The sequence below is a fragment of the Rhizophagus irregularis genome, chromosome 29 (genome assembly GCF_026210795.1).
Source record: "Rhizophagus irregularis chromosome 29, complete sequence".
NCBI lineage: Eukaryota > Fungi > Glomeromycota > Glomeromycetes > Glomerales > Glomeraceae > Rhizophagus > Rhizophagus irregularis.
The window spans coordinates 19,035-38,516 of NC_089457.1; the positions used below are offsets into that span (position 1 = coordinate 19,035).

General features: G+C 28.3%; 2 protein-coding genes across 2 annotated transcripts; one reads left to right on the forward strand and one right to left on the reverse strand.

Annotated features, from left to right (window-relative positions):
* Positions 1 to 1,348: 1,348 nt before the first annotated feature.
* Positions 1,349 to 1,824, reverse strand: OCT59_019379 (uncharacterized protein; the record flags this gene model as incomplete). Its single annotated transcript, XM_066143492.1, has 2 exons — positions 1,349 to 1,369; positions 1,618 to 1,824. The coding sequence occupies 2 exons, from the start codon at positions 1,822 to 1,824 to the stop codon at positions 1,349 to 1,351; spliced, it is 228 nt and encodes a 75-aa protein (XP_066005232.1).
* Positions 1,825 to 8,187: 6,363 nt separating this feature from the next.
* On the forward strand, positions 8,188 to 10,645 carry OCT59_019380 (uncharacterized protein; the record flags this gene model as incomplete). The annotated part of the gene is made up of 9 exons (XM_066143493.1): positions 8,188 to 8,230; positions 8,309 to 8,680; positions 8,757 to 8,963; positions 9,094 to 9,156; positions 9,235 to 9,563; positions 9,656 to 9,928; positions 10,010 to 10,164; positions 10,237 to 10,363; positions 10,460 to 10,645. The coding sequence occupies 9 exons, from the start codon at positions 8,188 to 8,190 to the stop codon at positions 10,643 to 10,645; spliced, it is 1,755 nt and encodes a 584-aa protein (XP_066005233.1).
* Positions 10,646 to 19,482: the final 8,837 nt, after the last annotated feature.

Here is a 19,482-nt window from a genome sequence, read left to right on the forward strand (position 1 = left end):
TTGGTAAAGTGGTATCAATGGAAAGCCAATGTTCTGATCTTTTTAAAATATCGGAAACTGTGCTAGTGGAAATTCCATATTGTGCTGCTAATTGAACACCACTAAGTTTTTGATCTCTTTGTTTTTCGCAGAGTTCTTTCTTTTGAGCTAATGTTAAAGATTTCTTCTTTTTATTATTCGTATCTTTGTTTTCTCTCATGCTAAAGTATATTTTGAAAAAAAAACAGTGAGAAAAATTGTTTGCCTAATTAATAAATGATTGACATAATTATTTCGGACTCCGAAAAAATTAATACGTCATATCAAGATTTTTTAACTATAGTTGATCTAGAATAAAATCCGATTTACGAAATATCGAGATTTTACTAATAAAGTCCGATATATCAAGACTGTTTTAATATAGATGATTTGGTTCCAGAAGAAAAATCCGAAATAGTGCCAAATCCGGTTTATCGAGAATCCGATTTATCGAGATTGCCTGTGTATCTGAAATAGTGGGATAAGAGGAGGCTGAAAGTAGTACAGTTGCCTTTTCTAAAGGCTCAAGTAGGATTAAGGTATCCTATTTATTTGTAAGTGTTAGAATTATTACTTATCTGTTTTTTAAAAAATTTAACTTACTCTAATTTTCATCTATCCTTCTGCATCTGGCATTAAATTTCCAATGCTTTAATCTGTTGCTGCTAACATTTCAATAGGACGCAATATTTTTTGAAACTTTACTATCATATAATATGTGCTATTCCACCGAGTTTCAACATCTAGTTGTGGTTTGTAATATTGCAAATTATCTATTGAACACAATTCTCGCAATCTATTGCATTTTTGAGGTGAATTTTTAATTTTTTTTATTATTTCACGTATTTTAACAATCTCATTATCAATAATTTTAATTCCTTGCTGTGCAGCTAAGTTTAAAATATGTGCAGAACATCTGTAGTGGCGGAAAGATTGATTGTTAAGTTCATCTGCAAGTTTTGCTGCTATTGTTCTTCCACAAACTATCATTGCTGATTCATTATCAGTGGTTAAAGCTAATGTTTTTTCAAGAATATGAAATTTTCTTAAAATTGAAATAATTGCATCAGCAATATTTATTCCAGTATGACGTGTAGTAAAAGACATAAGATCTAATAAAAAATTTCGCAAATTCCAATCATTGTCAATAAAATGAATTGTTAATCCAAGATATGCATCATTATTGAAAGTTGATGTCCATATATCTGCTGTGAGGGATATCTTTCCCGGAATATTATTTAAATCATATTGTATATTATCACGTTTTGCTTCAAAATAATCCATTGCTAAGTTTTTAATTCCATTTTTATCGGGAACTTGATATCGAGAATCAAAAGTATTGACCATTTGCCTAAAATACAAATTTTTAACTGATCGAAAGGGCTGTGCATCTCCAATTATCCATTCTACCACTGCATTATTACGCTCACTTTTTTTTTTTTCTGGCCAAGGATCAACCCATTTAAAATTCAAAATACTTTGATTTGTTAATGTACTTTTAACGTTCTCTATCATTATTTTATGTGCAGAAGAAAGATGTCGTTTAAAAGTTGAGATTCCAGTATCCTTTTCAAAAACTTTTTGACATTTGCAACAGACTGGTCTTCCTGGATATTGTGACGTTTTATCATTAAAATATTTCCACGCTGATGAAATACGACGAGTTTGGGGCAAATTTTCTTTCTCTGAGTTATTTTCTTTTTCCTCACTTATTACAGGATCTTGTGGTGCGTCTTGATTATACTCAATATCTGAAGATGATTCATATTCGTCATAATCAGCATCATCAAAATTATTATCTGACATTTTTATTGGAAAGGAAAAGTTAATGGTAAAAATGAAACAAATACAGAAAATGGAACAAATACAGAAAATAAACGCGGTTTATTTAATGAAACACAGGAATTTATTAAAACGCGATTGATCTACATTGATAATTAAATTAATCATATGATTACTGACTAGCTGTTAAATGATCATAACTTTAATTTATATTATTATTATTATAAAGACTAGTTTGGGACCGTCCTAATTAGATCCCAAAAATTAGGACTCAGTCCTGCTAAGACTGAGTCCAAAGACTCAGTCTTAAAGTCCGGGACTTGAACTTTCCCCCACCCTAATATTATTAATTGTTTATTATATATGTAAATTGACATGTTTCTATCAGCTCAAATACGTTATCGACAAATTCGAAGAAGTAACAACTCACTCCACTCTTATTAGAGAAAGATGGAGTTAGATTCTGAAAGGTGAATTGAAAGACAAGATAAAGGTAACACTGGTCGAAATCAAAAAAATTGGACATATGGAAAATCAGCTAAAAATCAGACCAAAATCGACTGACATTACAAATCAGCACATCTGATTGATGCCAATCGGACAATTTAATGAAAATCCAGAAAAAAATCATCATATTTGATTGACGGCTGATTGATACTGGTTGAAATCAAAAAAAAAATCAGACAAATGGCAAATTAACCTAAAATTTGCCCAATATTCAAATATGTACTTCCAATTTATGGAAAATTGACAATTCAATAAAAATTCAATAAAAATTCGATAAAAATCCAGAAAAAAATCATTATATTTGATTGACGGCTGATTGATACTGGTTGAAATCAAAAAAAAAATCAGACAAATGGCAAATCAACCTAAAATTTGCCCAATATTCAAATATGTACTTCTAATTTATGGAAAATTGACAATTCAATAAAAATTCAATAAAAATTCGATAAAAATTCGGCAAAAAATCATTATATTTGATTGACGGCTGATTGATGCTGATTGAAATCAAAAAAAATCAGACAAAATGACAAATCAACCTAAAATTTACCCAATATTCAAATATGTACTTCCGATTTATGGAAAATTGATAATTCAATAAAAATTCAATAAAAATTCAATAAAAATTTGGCAAAAAATCATTATATTTGATTGACGGCTGATTGATACAAAAAAAGTCATCAAAATTAACTTTTGAAAAACATGATTTGTCATTAAAATTCAGAAATTCGGAAAAATCAACACCAAATTTATAGTCAATTACTCAATTTATTATAAATTTATGTCTAAAACTTATAAGTTTATAATTGGTAATTGGATTTACGGCTAAATACTCTCTTGCATTTTGCTGGTTTGAGATTTGGTAACTTACTGGTACAAATCTACCTAAAATATGATGCACAGGTATTATACAATCACGACTTATTGGATAAAATTCGGTATTCCACAACTCAACATTACAAATTTCATCACTGCTGAAATAGTATCGAATATTGGTTGAATTTGCGTGTTTATACCAACGAATGTATGCTAGAAAATGTTCGACAGGACCATCCAGAAAGTCTACTACGTGAGTAAAATAATACTGAATTTGATCTGGGTAGGTGTCGACATCTTCATCATCCGTAATAAATTTCGCTAAGACGTACGAACTTTTTACATGTCTTAACGATAATGACGATCTAAAGACTTCTGAACCAATCTGACACCTTCCGAATTGGTTAATTTTGACCCTAATTATTATATCATTATCTAAACCTTCTACAAGAGGCCTCCGAAATCCAAATGATTCGTAAGTCGCATTATGATATTCGACCATTAAATTTAACATTTCACTTGAAAGTAGTATATTATGAGATACCGGCTTAAGAAATTCACCTGGGAAGCCTTCTTTGCCAGAAATCTGTGAATCTTTAATATTTTGTGAATTCAGCCAAAATCGATGCATCTCATCTGACGAAAATTCATCAGTAACTGAAAGGGACCCGATAGTACGCTGACTGTTTAGCAATTCAAGACCTTTTACTTCGATACCTGAACTTATGATATTTTCAATTTGTTTATCAAACATTAATCGACGCATAAGTTCAGACTCAATTTTCCTGTTGCTGTTTGGTAACGAACCTAAAAGTGCGAAATCAATAAATTATAAGCTAATATTGAAATCGTTAAAATCGTTAAAAAATCGTTAATGGATATTTACCTAAAATACCGTTTATACGTTCGAAAGAGAAACACCAGAACGCATATAATGGTCCATAATCAGATGAGCAATCACGCAAATGCAGAGAAAAATGAAGATTCGGTGTGATCTTATCTCTGCCGTGGTGATTCTCAATGAGCTTGACTATTTCGATAAGACTTCTATGGGCTTCATCCACCAAATTAGATTCTAGAATCTGATTTACCAAAATCGAACAAACCCCTGACAAAATGATTCAGGATTCTTCTATCTACGTCTGAAAGGTGTTCCCAAAGTGATACAGTTGAATAAATTGTAAAGAATATTCGCCACTGATCGGCCGTAAAATTGGCGAATCCCTCTCCACTATGAATTTTTCCTGGAATTCGACCTAAATCGGATGGTATCTGAAACTCGTCCATCTTTTTCTGAATTTTGTTCAAAGAATTTGGTGTCAAAATACCCCATCGATCCAAATTCGTTTTACTATCCACTTCGCAATGCCCAGAAATAAGCAATGCATTGGATCGACTGTAATAAATCTAATAAGGTCGAAATATGATAGATGCAACAATTCAGACCATCTAACGCCAGTTTCTTTGATGAAGCGCTTTCTAGCAGCGTCTGAGTTGCATCTTCGCCAACCTAATGCGTTTTGCCAATGCTCATTCGAATCTCGAGCAGAATACCCTACATCATCCATTCCAGCAAAATTATGCTGCCCATTTTCATAATTTGCTTTTTTCTCACACCTGTGACATGAAACTAAGGCAGAAACATGACCGCAAATTTTTCTTGCGGCGGAAATGTCACATGATACTAAGATTAAAGTGCCACGAACTCTCTTTCCATTTTCGCATTTATAAGTACGATTTAGTATTAACCCAGCCCAGAGTGTTTCCAATTCGTTAACTATTGCAGCTAAATAGTGGTTCACTTTATAGGTAGGCTGACCTCCTTGGCCCAGGTAAAATGCCGAGAGTCAATAAATTTTCACGTCTAAATCGGATATCGTGTGGCAAATTGCATATAGTGCGGCGTATACTGATAGCCAGATACTATAAATGGTACTATTATATGGCTGAAACCAATCAAGATTCAGCATCAAGCCAAGATGAGAATCGGCCACTTCGCTTCTGAAAAAATTTGGCGAATCTTCATTGTCCGATTCTTTAAAATTCTTCCACACTTGCCCATCATATATATCGGTCAAAATATTATCAAAATTCGACCGATTAGCCCAATGTCAGAGAGAATTTTCAAACCCAGGCCGACAAAATATAGTGGCAAGTTGTTGATTAATTCCAGCAAACGGATACATTAAATTAGGTCGTATTATTGTTCGATTTGTCGATGCGCTAATTTTTTCAGACAATGCCATATTGCAAAGACGTGATCTGTGAACTGAAGAATTGGGAAATTCTATGTGTTGACATTTCATTATAGCAGGATTGTCCTCTTGTTTGAAATCTACCACTTCCTCTTTTTTATACAATTTGCGACATTTCGGACAAGGTACAAAACTATGAAATTGGTCATTTAATCCAAGCCTTCTTTCTTGTTAAGTAAAGTGAATCTGGGAAATCATTAAAATCGTCACTACTGAACTCGCACAGGGCCAATTTCATAAATTTTATTAGAGTCTCAGTAGCTGTCTCTGCGATATTGAATCTTGTTTGAAAGTTCATTATCCAAAGTAAAATCCATAAAAATCAATCATAATTCGATTCTAAATATGGTGGGTTTTGAAATGATTCATAACTAGGTGGTGAATAGTCTTCAAAAATTTCAGAAATTCCAGAAATTGGATCATTATCTGATTCACTGCCTATAGACAATGTATCACTGTAGATATCTTCCTCTGTAGTATATTCGGATGATGATGAATCTTCTGGATCTTCTGAAATTTCTGGACGATTTGTATACTTTCTTGCACGTTGTCGAGGTAAGAAGTTAAATTCGACATCTTGATGTTCATCATCAACATCATCTTGATTACTGTTATCTGATTCTTCCGATTCTTGTCTAATAGATCCGTCAATCATTCGTCCAGCTGAAGCGGGTATTGATGTTTCACCTATTTCAAGTTGACGAACTTAAGACGAAATTGTACCTTGCGAATCTTGGTATTTTTGATGTCTAGAATCGTGAATTTCTTTTGTGCGAGAATCCACCAAGTTGCCATCACAATCAGGACAATTACAAACTACTAGTTTTCTTTTATTACTTGTTGGTCTAGCAGAAGATACTATTTCTTCGTTTATTATACCAGAAATTGATCTATTTCTACAAGTAGAAGATGGCTGATTTGAAGGTGATTCTTCATCATCAAGATCTTCAAGTATACTAGAGACTGACCTTTTTCTGCTCATTTGTTTAGTGTTTGAATAAGTTTAATAAGTTTGGTAAAATCCAAATTTGTTAAAAGGCCGATTTTTATAAAATTTGGAATAACACAAAATTTGTATAATTTGTATGTATAATTAATGTAATCCTGGCTTCTATGATTATTTCAATAATTTTTTAAGATTTAATATTTTTTTTCGCAAATTTGGCAATTTTATATAATAAATTTGCGAATTTTCTAATTAATATACTTTTAAAAATTGCAATATGATTTAAGCTTATTTTACAATAAAAAGCTTATTTTTAAAATAAAAAGCTTATTTTATTTTAAAATAACTTTTATTTACAAGATAATCACTTTATCATCCCTTTATCATTTTCGGATGCCAAACAAACCTTATCAAAAGAAACTGTAAATTTTAGCAAAAGTTGAAAAGTAACAATTTTGTATTAATCGAAGTGGTATTGCTATAATAACAATATATTTTCGATTTTACTGCAAATTTCGACAAAGTATAACTTGCCGCATTAAAGTATATCAAATTTTAACGCAGTAGAACGCTAACAATTTTCGTAATTTTAATTTATTTGTCTTTTTAATTATGATTTATAATTGATTTTTCAATCGAAAGAAATCAACGCAGGACACTAACGATTTTCTTATTAATTAATTGATTTGTCTTTTTAATTATGATTTATAATTGATTTTTCAATCGAGAAATCAACGCAATAGGACGCTAACGATTTTCTTATTAATTAATTTATTTGATTTTTTAATTATGATTTATAGTTGATTTTCCTCAAGAAATCAACGCAGTAGAACGCTAACGATTTTCTTATTAATTAATTGATTTGTCTTTTTTAATTATGATTTATAGTTGATTTTTCAATCGAGAAATCAACGCAGTAGAACGCTAACGATTTTCGTAATTTTAATTTATTTGTCTTTTTTAATTATGATTTATAGTTGATTTTTCAATCGAGAAATCAACGCAATAGGATACTAACGATTTTCTTATTAATTAATTTATTTGATTTTTTAATTATGATTTATAGTTGATTTTCCTCGAGAAATCAACGCAGTAGAACGCTAACGATTTTCTTATTAATTAATTGATTTGTCTTTTTTAATTATGATTTATAATTGATTTTTCAATCGAGAAATCAACGCAGTAGAACGCTAACGATTTTCGTAATTTTAATTTATTTGTCTTTTTTAATTATGATTTATAGTTGATTTTTCAATCAAGAAATCAACGCAATAGGACGCTAACGATTTTCTTATTAATTAATTTATTTGTCTTTTTTAATTATGATTTATAGTTGATTTTTCAATCGAGAAATCAACGCAGTAGAACGCTAACGATTTTTGTAATTTTAATTTATTTGTCTTTTTTAATTATGATTTATAGTTGATTTTTCAATCGAGAAATCAACGCAATAGGACGCTAACGATTTTCTTATTAATTAATTTATTTGATTTTTTAATTATGATTTATAGTTGATTTTTCAATCGAGAAATCAACGCAGTAGAACGCTAACGATTTTCGTAATTTTAATTTATTTGTCTTTTTTAATTATGATTTATAATTGATTTTTCAATCGAGAAATCAACGCGGGACGCTAACGATTTTCTTATTAATTAATTGATTTGTCTTTTTAATTATGATTTATAGTTGATTTTTCAATCGAGAAATCAACGCAGTAGAACGCTAACGATTTTCGTAATTTTAATTTATTTGTCTTTTTTAATTATGATTTATAGTTGATTTTTCAATCGAGAAATCAACGCAGTAGAACGCTAACGATTTTCTTATTAATTAATTGATGATTTTTAAATTTATAAATAGGACGATATGACGATATTGAACCCGCTTCGATTTTTTAAACGAATATTGAGTGAATATAAAATGTCAAATAATAGCAATAATAAAAAACAATAAAAAAATAACAAACAAAAGCAACAGAGGTTTCAAGAAGAAACACCTGACGAAGGATCTAATCGTCAACAGGGAAGAACGGAAGAAGAAAGTAATCCGAATGAGACGAGTGACAAGACTAATAAGTCGACTAGCAAATCGTCACCCACCAAGTCAAACAAACAAAAGCAGCAAAGGTTTCAAGAAGAAACACCTGACGAAGGATCTAATCGTCAACGGGAACGGGGAAGAACGGAAGAAGAAAGTAATCCGAATGAGACGAGTGACAAAACCAATAAGTCGACTAGCAAATCGTCACCCACCAAGTCAAACAAACAAAAGCAGCAAAGGTTTCAAGAAGAAACACTGAGCGAAGGATCTAATTGTCAACGGGGAAGAGCAGAAGAAGAAAGTGATCCGAATGAGACGAGTGACAAAACCAATAAGTCGACTAGCAAATTGTCACTCACCAAGTCAAACAAACAAAAGCAGCAAAGGGGTTTAAGAAGAAACACCTGACGAAGGATCTAATCGTCAACGGGGAAGAACAGAAGAAGAAAGTAATCTGAATGAGACGATTGACAAAACCAATAAGTCGACTAGCAAATCGTCACCCATCAAGTCGATCCTCAAATCTGCAAAGTCGACTAAGCCGACTCAAGAAGAGTCTGACGATGAGGTTATAGAAATTGAACCGCCAAATATTCCTAAAGGTAATTGAATTTTGGAAAATTGCTGATTGACATGTACAATAATTAATAATTTTTATAGATCAACAAGAGATGTTATCGGAAATGAAAAAATGATATGGGAATATTCGAATTCCACAAAAATTCGTATTAGTGGTTAAAGACGATCAAGGTAATGAAAGGATGATCGATGATGACGATACTGATTTAGAAGCAGGTACGATTTTGACTTCATTCGTATAAATTCAGAATTATTTGTAAAAAAATATAACTATTAATAAAATTCTTTATTTAGAAAATCTAAAATTAAAGAAACAAATTGAAGAAGTACAAGTAGAGAATGCAAAGCTTCAACGCGAAAATAACCGATTATTCGACGAAAATCGTTTTTTGACTCAAATAAACGAGGCCTTTGCAGACGAGAATGACGATCTATGTGAAAGCTTAAACAGGTATTCGAGAATCCGTCTGCTTAAAGCCATTCATAGGCAGACGGATCTCGAACAGCCGGTAAAATGTCAAAAAAGAATTAAGACAAAAAAGTCTGAACGATACGAGGAAGAATCGGAGGAAGAACGGTCTGGTTCTAACAATAATGATGAGTACGACGAAAAAGAAGCTAAGGTATATTAATTTTATTTGTCTGATTCAGTTATTTAAAATTGCAGTATTGAGTAATTAAGTACCGGTTATCATTATTTGATTGTTATATTTAGGCTGAAATGAAGTCTATTTTGAAAACCATCGATGAAACTCAAGGACTAGATTACAATGAAACGTTCAATAGCGCGAAAAATCTCAAGATTCGTCGTAAGCTAGTTCCTGAATTGCGTTCAGCCCTTGCTCCGTGTTTTCCCGCTTCAAATAAGCAACTTACAAAATGGTTGGGTTGTCTCCACAAGTCTCGTCGTTCTCATCAAAGATTAATGGATAGGGGAAAAGCTGATAAAAATAAACACTGGGTGCACTCAAACAATCGAGTACACGACGTTAGTAATGATTTATAATTATTATGCTGAATTTTATTCTGATTATGTATTGAATTTTATTCAAATTATAACGTATTTTAGAAGAAAATCTGCCGAATTAAGGCGGCAAAGAGATTATATAGTTTTGACGATGAACGGATAACAAAATATGATAAGCGTAGATTACTAAAGATGTTATCCAATCGCTTATTTCATTCTCCAGAAATAAGCGAGACAGATGAAGAAGACCCAACAAAGTCCATAATCGCTATTTACGACTATTCGTAGAGATCTGATGAGGTTAGAACTTCTGAATCTTGATTTTTCAGACGAATCGCTGGATTTAATTTTTATATTTTATTGTTTCTTCAGCTTAAAAATTTGCTACAAAATGTACTCGATATACACTCGTCAAATAAGTCGAAATTAATACGCGAACGTAGATACGATGACGAGGTACAAAAATATGACTGACCACATCCGTCGAATGCTCCCGAATGGTCTTATATCGTACAACAACAAGATTTAATATTCGATACTGATATCGATCAGGGTTTAATCACTGAATATGAAGAAGAAGAAGAAGAAGTTAGTAGAGGGACAACACCAGCAACTGGCAACACCACCGAAAATGATGAAGACCATAACAAGGAAGGAGAAGAAAAACTATCAAAATCAACGGTCGGCGACAATCATAATAATTCAGATTCTGATTTACATATGGACGACGCGCAATGAACGAATCTGAATTAATTTGGTAGAAAACTTTCTTTTTTTCGTCAAAAATCTATATATATATGTAATTAATATTCCAAATTATTAGTATTAGAATTTTCCATAATTCAAAATAAATTTGTCTTAATTCAGAAAAAAATTAATTACAATTCGAAATAAATTTACTGCAAATTTACCGCAATTCAGAATAAAATTTACTGCAAATATACCATAATTCAGAATAAAATTTACTGCAATTCAGACGCAATTCAGAATAAAATTAACCGCAATTCATTAAATTTTTACCGCAATTCAGAATAAATTAACCGCAATTCATTAAATTTTTACCGCAATTCAGAATAAATTTACCGCAATTCAGAATAAAATTTACCGCAATTCAGAATAGAAAATTTACTGCAATTCAGATTAAAATTTACTGCAATTCAGAATAAAATTTACCGCAATTCAGAATAGAAAATTTACCGCAATTCAGAATAGAAAATTTACTGCAATTCAGATTAAAATTTACTGCAATTCAGAATAAAATTTACCGCAATTCAGAATAAATTTACCGCAATTCAGAATAGAAAATTTACCGCAATTCAGAATAAAATTTACCGCAATTCAGAATAAAATTTACTGCAATTCAGATTAAAATTTACTGCAATTCAGATTAAAATTTATCGCAATTTATCAAAATTTATCATAATTCAGAATAAATTCACTGCAATTCAGTAAATTTATGAATATATTTTTTTAAACAATTCGGATCAAAAATACTAAGCAATTCAGATACAATTTGGATATTCTGATCGGCGTCAATCAGCCTGCCAATCGGAACTTTGCCTAAATTAATAAATCGGCCATCTTTATCACCAAATTCGGCCTAAAATCAGACATCCGATTTCTAGCCGATTTGGACTATTTCGACCAGTGTAATTAATGATGCCTACGATTATAGGTCAAAAAGTGTCAAATCAGTCACCAATCAGTCACCAATCGGGTGCCTGATTGATGCCTGATTGATGCCTGATTTCCGCCAAAATCTGACACCAATCAGTCACCTATCAGGCTGCCTGATTGTTGACAGATAGGTAACAGATTTATGACAGATTGGTAACCGATTGGTGACAGATTGGTGACCGATTGGTGACGAATGATAGTTAATTTTATGGTCAATCGATGGTCAATTTATAGTCAATCAATGGTAAATTAATGGTCAATTTATGGTCAATTTATGGTCAATTTATGGTCAATTTTATGGTCAATTTATGGTCAATTTATAGGTCAATTTATGGTCAAATAACCAATTGGTAAAATTTTCTAGTAGTAATCATATAACCAATAATAAAATTTATTATTACAGCACATAATAATATTTATTAAAATTATAAACTCTACAAACAATAAAATACATAGTGTCTTTATTTATTTATATTAATAAGTACATATGGGCCGATCCTTGGAATCTAATTTTTTTACACAAAAATAATTTTATTAAAGCAAATATAAATTATCATTTATATAAGAATAATAAATTTATACCAGATAATGCAAAAAAAACTAATTAATTATATAATTTTTAATTTTTTTTTAATATAAGATATCATTAAAATTTAAAAGATCAAATATAACTCTCATGACAAAATCATTGATAATTCTTCGTAGAAATAAGCTATACAAATAAATTTACATTCATTTGAAAGAGAAAATCGAGATCTATCTAATGAATCTAAAATCAAGTGAATTGAATCACTAGTTGTTCAGTAATCACGTTCAGTATATTATTGAATTTTATCTAAATTTGATCATTAATTACTTCACATATAGTGATTCAATTTGAATGATCTTTGCTCCCTAAGGTGATGCCAACTTTTATCTTTAAAATAAATTTAAAATAATTCGTTTAATATATGTAGATGTTTAGGAATCATCAATTATATTATTAATATAAAATTTTATAAGTTTGATTAAATCTATATAAAAAAATTTATTAAATACCTGTAGATGCAAGCTACACGAATGAAATTATATTCATTTGAAAGAGAAAATTGAGGTCTATCTAATAAGCCTAAAATCGAATGAATTGAATCACTGGATTGTGAATAATTACGTCTAATATATTTATTTTTAATTTTTAAATTTGATTTGACTTTGATCGTTAATTACGCCTCATCCAGTGATCCAATTTTCCTGATCTTTGATTCTTACGATAGAGCAAATTCTCAGCTTTCAAATGAATGTAAAATGATGACGTTAGCATATCTCCAGGAATAATAATGCACGATTTTGTCACCTGCATAAAGTCTGATCTGAAAATTTTATTTCTTACCAAAAAATGCTTTCATAAGAGAATCCCAAATTCTTTTACTTTATTTAAAAGATTTTATTTGCCATTTAAGGATTTTAGTAGAATAAATCTAATAAAATAATTTTAAAAGATAAAAAACAAATATATAATTAGTTATTTTGAAAAAAAAGAATATCTTATTATTCATTTTACAACTATTTTACATCATAATTATTTTTTATTTGCATGTATTTTTTACAAAGAAAAAACAATAAATTAAAGCTAAAAATTATGAAAAAATATGTCTTATCTATGTATATAAAATATTAAGTTTTTTCTTTTACTTACCACTTAAAAATAACTGCTATATTTGCTTATAAACTTTTTTGTCGTATTTAATAAAAGTGAATAGAAAAATGATGGAAAAGTGATGGGAGTGATGGGGAAAAAGAAGTGGTTATTACCGTTATTTTTGAATATTGATTAAAAAATTTTTTTTATTTTTTATTAAATCTGAGTTACGTAAATATGTAACACATATTTAATTTAGATTTGTGTAATGTTAATCTTACTAAAATATTAAATTTTTATAAAAATCTTAATTTAGACTAATTCCAAAAATTGGCACATATGGTGTAAATAAACATAAATAATTAATATTTAAAACAAAAACCATTCATAATCTTTTTTAAAAACAGATGTTAGTATATAACTGATAAAGTTAGTAATATTTAATAAATAGTAAAGAGTAAATATAAAAAGTTAGTAACCGTAGTAAAGTACAAATAAATAATAAATACAGTTAGTATTATGAAGAGTTTGATAAAATATATAAAAAAAAGAAAAATACATGATGATATTAGTAAAAATAAAGAAATATAACATTACATTAGTAATATTAAAAAGTGATAAAGTTAATATTATAAAATAAAATATAGTCAGTACAATAAATTTAATGACAAAAATACAATAATTAATATACCTGTAAAATGTAAAGAGAATAAGAAAAAAACAAACAGAAAAGAAAGAGCGTATATCAATCACTGCGCATGTAATAAAATTTAAGGGCAAATTTTTCTTATTATGATAGCCATATTAAAAATTATGGTGCCGTATAGTTATTAATTATATAATTTATGTATGTAGATCAAAATCGGCTAAAATAAATTTTATTGGTTAAAATTGATGATTTTCGAATCCATAATTCTGGCCAAATTTTGCTTAATTCCGGCTAATTTTATAATGCCGGCCTAAATTTTATAAAAATTGAAAAATGCAGTTCAAATGTAACATCACATTTATATAAAATAACTTTCAAACTAAATATAGAAAATAATACTTCTTGACAACATCTAAGAGTGTGTTGAAAATTTTTTTCAAATACTTTTTGTTTTTTAAGGTGGATCTTAACTAGAAGTTGGTACATTTTATTTGCTAAAAATAAGGAATAATGAGAAAAACTTGAAATTTGTCAAATATAGTAAATAATTTAAAACTCCAAATTAAGACAGAAAGTATTTTATATAATTTTATAACAAAAAAAAAGCTTAAAAAAATATTAACTCTAATAAATTTTCAAATAAACCCAGAATCTATAAAGAAAAATTTCCCTTTTTTTCATTATATTTGTATAATAGTATTATAAATTCTTTATTATTTCAATGGTTTTAATTACAAAACAAACTATTTTCTAATTTAAAAAACAATTTGAATATTAAAATAAAAAAATTTCGTGATGAAATAAATAGGAATCTAATATTAAAACATGATTGGACAAAAGTGGATTTACTAAAAATAATGAAAATTTTGTAGTTTTTTTTTAATTTAAAAAAAAATATATTATTCAAAAATAAATCTAATAATACTCTTCCCTTCCTTTTTCCTATAATAAATAAAATTTTATCATTATTTCATATTAAAAAATAGAGAAAATTTGATAAATTCAATAATAAACAAAAATCTTATTGGGTGACCGACCTTATTAACTTAATAAAAGCTGTTTCTTTTGAAAAGTTACACCTAAAAATAAAATATTTATTATTAGTTAAAGGATTCTCATTAAAATTTATTGAAGTAAAAATTCTTTTTTTTATTAAAAAATCAATTTTTTTGTGTTTATACAAAAACTACCCGAATAACTACCATTAAACCCTTAGAAAATCTTTTTTCTCTTGCAAAATTACATATATTTTTGCTATTAAAACTATATATTTATCCAAACTTTTAAAAGGGTCTCAAAAAAAGTTCATTTTTTAACGTAAACTTCTTGTATATGCGAAGAGAAAAAAAAAATTTCAAAAATGGAAAATTAACTTCAGAGACTAGTAAATCACATGATGTTCTATCAAATTACTTAATTTGTATGGGAGTTACATATTAAAATTGACGGTTTATCATAAAATGAAGTGACTCAAATATGGTTACACGAATTTTTTTTAATATGAAAATGATTTGCATATTACATGCGCGGTGATTGATATATTTTTTGAAAAATAAACAAACTCGAGTTTGGTAATTTATATGCATGTTAAGATCAGGTCATGTGCATAAAGATCAGACTGAATTTTAATTGGTTAATAATAGATAAATATCACATCTCCAGAAAAAATTTCAATTTTTACCGTCTCTCACCTTTTAAATTTGTATTAAAATTTACCTTAGACTTTCGGAGACCTAAATTTTTTTAAAATTGTTTAATTTATTTAATGTAAATTTAATAAAAAGTATATTGTTTTTTAATTAATGTTACGAATTCTAAAAAATTCTCTATTAAAAATATCTCATACAAATTCTTAGAAAATTTCAAAAAAAAATTCTCTATTTCCTATACGAATCTTAGAAAATCTCAAAAAAAAAAAAATTTCCATCAAAAACACCCTAAAAAATTTTACAAAAAAGAAATCTCTATCAATCAAAGATATCCCATACGAACCCTTCCTATACGAACTCTTAGAAAATCTCTTAAAAAATTTTCTATCAAGAAATCTCATACGAATTCTTCCTATACAAACTCTTAGAAAATCTTTATCAAAATATTCTATATGAACTCTTCCCATACAAACACGTAGAAATCTCAAAAAAAAAAAACTCTATTTATCAAAAATATCCTATACGAATCTTAGGAAATTTCTCAAAAAAAATTTTCTATCAGATATCCCATACGAACCCTTCCCATATGAACTCTTAGAAAATCTCTTAAAAAAATTTTCTATCAGATATCCCATACGAACCCTTCCCATATGAACTCTTAGAAAATCAAAAAAATTTTCTATCAGATATCCCATACGAACCCTTTCCATACGAACTCTTAGAAAATCTTTTAAAAAATTTTCTATCAAAGAATCTCATACAAATTCTTCCTATACAACTCTTAGAAAATCTTTATCAAATAATATTCCATATGAATTCTTCCCATACAAACACATAGAAATCTCAAAAAAAAAAAATCTCTATTTATCAAAAATATCCTATACGAATCTTAGGAAATTTCCCAAAAAAAATTTTCTATCAGATATCCCATACGAACCCTTCCCATATGAACTCTTAGAAAATCTTTTAAAAAAATTTTCTATCAAAGAATCTCATACTATACAAACTCTTAGAAAATATTCTATACGAACTCTTCCTATACGAACACGTAGAAATCTAAAAAAAAAAAATCTCTATTTATCAAAAATATCCTATACGAATCTTGGGAAATTTCTCAAAAAATTTTCTATTAGATATCCCATATGAACCCTTCCCATATGAACTCTTAGAAAATCTCTTAAAAAAATTTTCTATCAGATATCCCATACGAACTCTTAGAAATCTCTTAAAAAATTTTCTATCAAAGAATCTCATATGAATTCTTCCTATACAAACTATTAGAAAATCTTTATCAAAATATTCCATACGAACTCTTTCCATACAAACACGTGGAAATCTCAAAAAAAAAAAAATCTCTATTTATCAACATATCCTATACGAATCTTAGGAAATTTCTCAAAAAAATTTCTATCAGATATTTCATATGAACCCTTCCCATACGAACTCTTAGAAAATCTCTTAAAAAATTTTCTATCAAAGAATCTCATACAAATTCTTCCTATACAAACTCTTAGAAAATCTTTATCAAAATATTTCATACGAACTCTTTCCATACAAACACGTGGAAATCTCAAAAAAAAAAAATCTTTATTTATCAAAATATCCTATACGAATCTTAGGAAATTTCTCAAAAAAATTTTCTATCAGATATCCCATACGAACCCTTCCCATATGAACTCTTAGAAAATCTCTTAAAAAAATTTTTTATCAGATATCCCATATGAACCCTTCCCATATGAACTCTTAGAAAAACTCTTAAAAATATTTTCTATCAGATATCCCATACGAACCCTTCCCATACGACCTCTTAGAAAATCTCTTAAAAAAATTTTCTATCAAAGAATCTCATACGAATTCTTCCCATATGAATCTACGAATCTAATGTATAGTTAAAATAAATTGGTCAAATAAGAAAGTGAAAAAGAGAGAAATATATTACCATATTTGAAATTAACAGAGAAAAAATTTTTTTTAATTTTTTTTTTATTAATCCTTTTTTATACTGTATGTTGCATTAGTATCACGAAAAATTTTCCGATTTTTGATGATCTTTACATAGTTCTTAGAAAATCTCAAAAAAAATTTTCTATCGATATCCTGATACTGAACCGCCCTATACGAACTGTAAAAATCTAAAATTAAAGCTTCTATCAAAGAATCTCATACGAATTCTTTCTATACAAACTCTTAGAAAATCTTTATCAAAATATTCCATACGAACTCTTTCCATACAAACACGTGGAAATCTCAAAAAAAAAAAAATCTCTATTTATCAAAATATTTTATACGAATCTTAGGAAATTTCTCAAAAAAATTTTCTATCAAATATCCCATACGAACCCTTCCCATATGAACTCTTAAAAAATCTCTTAAAAAAATTTTCTATCAGATATCCCATACGAACCCTTCCCATACGAACTCTTAGAAAATCTCTTAATTGCCGATCCACAAACGAATCGGACCAAGATCGGCAAAATCAAATCTCCACTTCCAAAAAAAGTAAAGTCGGTCAATTTTTAGCCAAACCAATTAAATTTTTTTTTTAAAAAAACTTAGAGATTAAATCTATTTTGTAAAAATATAAATTTAAGTATTTCAAAACTCAAAATTTTGCAAATTTCTTTTAAATATCATCAATTAGCGAAATTTTAGTAAAAATTATTTATCATTTTTTTTTCTAATAAAAGTACTAGCAAGAAGTCTCAAAATTCACACATATATACTTTGGACATATATTAATAGAATATTAAAAAAAAAAATGATATAATAAATGTAAAAATATTTCCTATTTTAAGGTTAACTAACAATACCCAGTAAATAGTTTTTGTATAAATTTGTACCAAATGGGCTCATCCATATATAATTGGCTCTAGATTGGCTTAAATTTGGATTATTTATTGCATAAATTTGAGCTAATTTCGAGCCAATGAGCCCGTTTGGTATAAATTTATACAAAAACTATTTACTGGGATAATCTATTTTCCCATTTTTAATGCCTATATGAAACTTTTATAAATCAATCTTTAGGAATTTAAAAATGGTAATTTTATCTTAAAATATTAGTTCTAAACATATTTAAAGCATTTATTTTCAAATTATTAAGTGAAAAAAATTTTCAGTTTTATGTCGATGGTTACACAAATTACGATTTGAAGAAATTTAAAGTTTATTGGTGAAAGTTTGACTTTTTTAAGAGTTATTTTTGATACTTTAATAAAATAAAGCAAATGTCAAAGTTTTTTCATTAAAAATTTCAATTTATTCGATTAAAAATTGGTGGATATTCCTATATTGGAAATGCAGATTTAAGGGGTGGTCCGATTGGTACATGGATTACGAATTAAAATATTTTCTATCAGATATCCTATATGAACCCTTCCCATACGACCTCTTAGAAAATCTCTTAAAAAAATTTTCTCTCAGATATTCCATACGAACCCTTCCCATACGAACTCTTAGAAAATTTCTTAAAAAATTTTCTATCAAAGAATCTCATACAAATTCTTCCTATACAAACTCTTAGAAAATCTTTCAAAATATTCCATACGAACTCTTCCCATACAAACGTGTAGAAATCAAAAAAAAAAAAAAAAAAAAAAAATCTCTATTTATTAAAAATATCCTATACAAATCTTAGGAAATTTCTGAAAAAAAATTTTCTATCAGATATCCCATATGAACCCTTCCCATAGTAACACTACAAAAAAGAAAAAAATATATTTAAAAAAAAAAGAAAAACCTTCTCCCTCACTCAGCCCTCCCTTACCTCAATTCTCAAAGTCTGGCAATTTTTTTCGTCCATAAAAAGAATTTTTTTTTTCAAATCGGATAATGATCTAGATTACAGATCACATCTCACTCAATTCAAGAAAGTGACACAAATTGCAGTAAAAGAAGTTGATCAGCAATATTGTTAACCGATTGCTACCCGATTGCTGACTATTTGACTTATCAATTTACCGACTACGAACAGGTTTTCAGA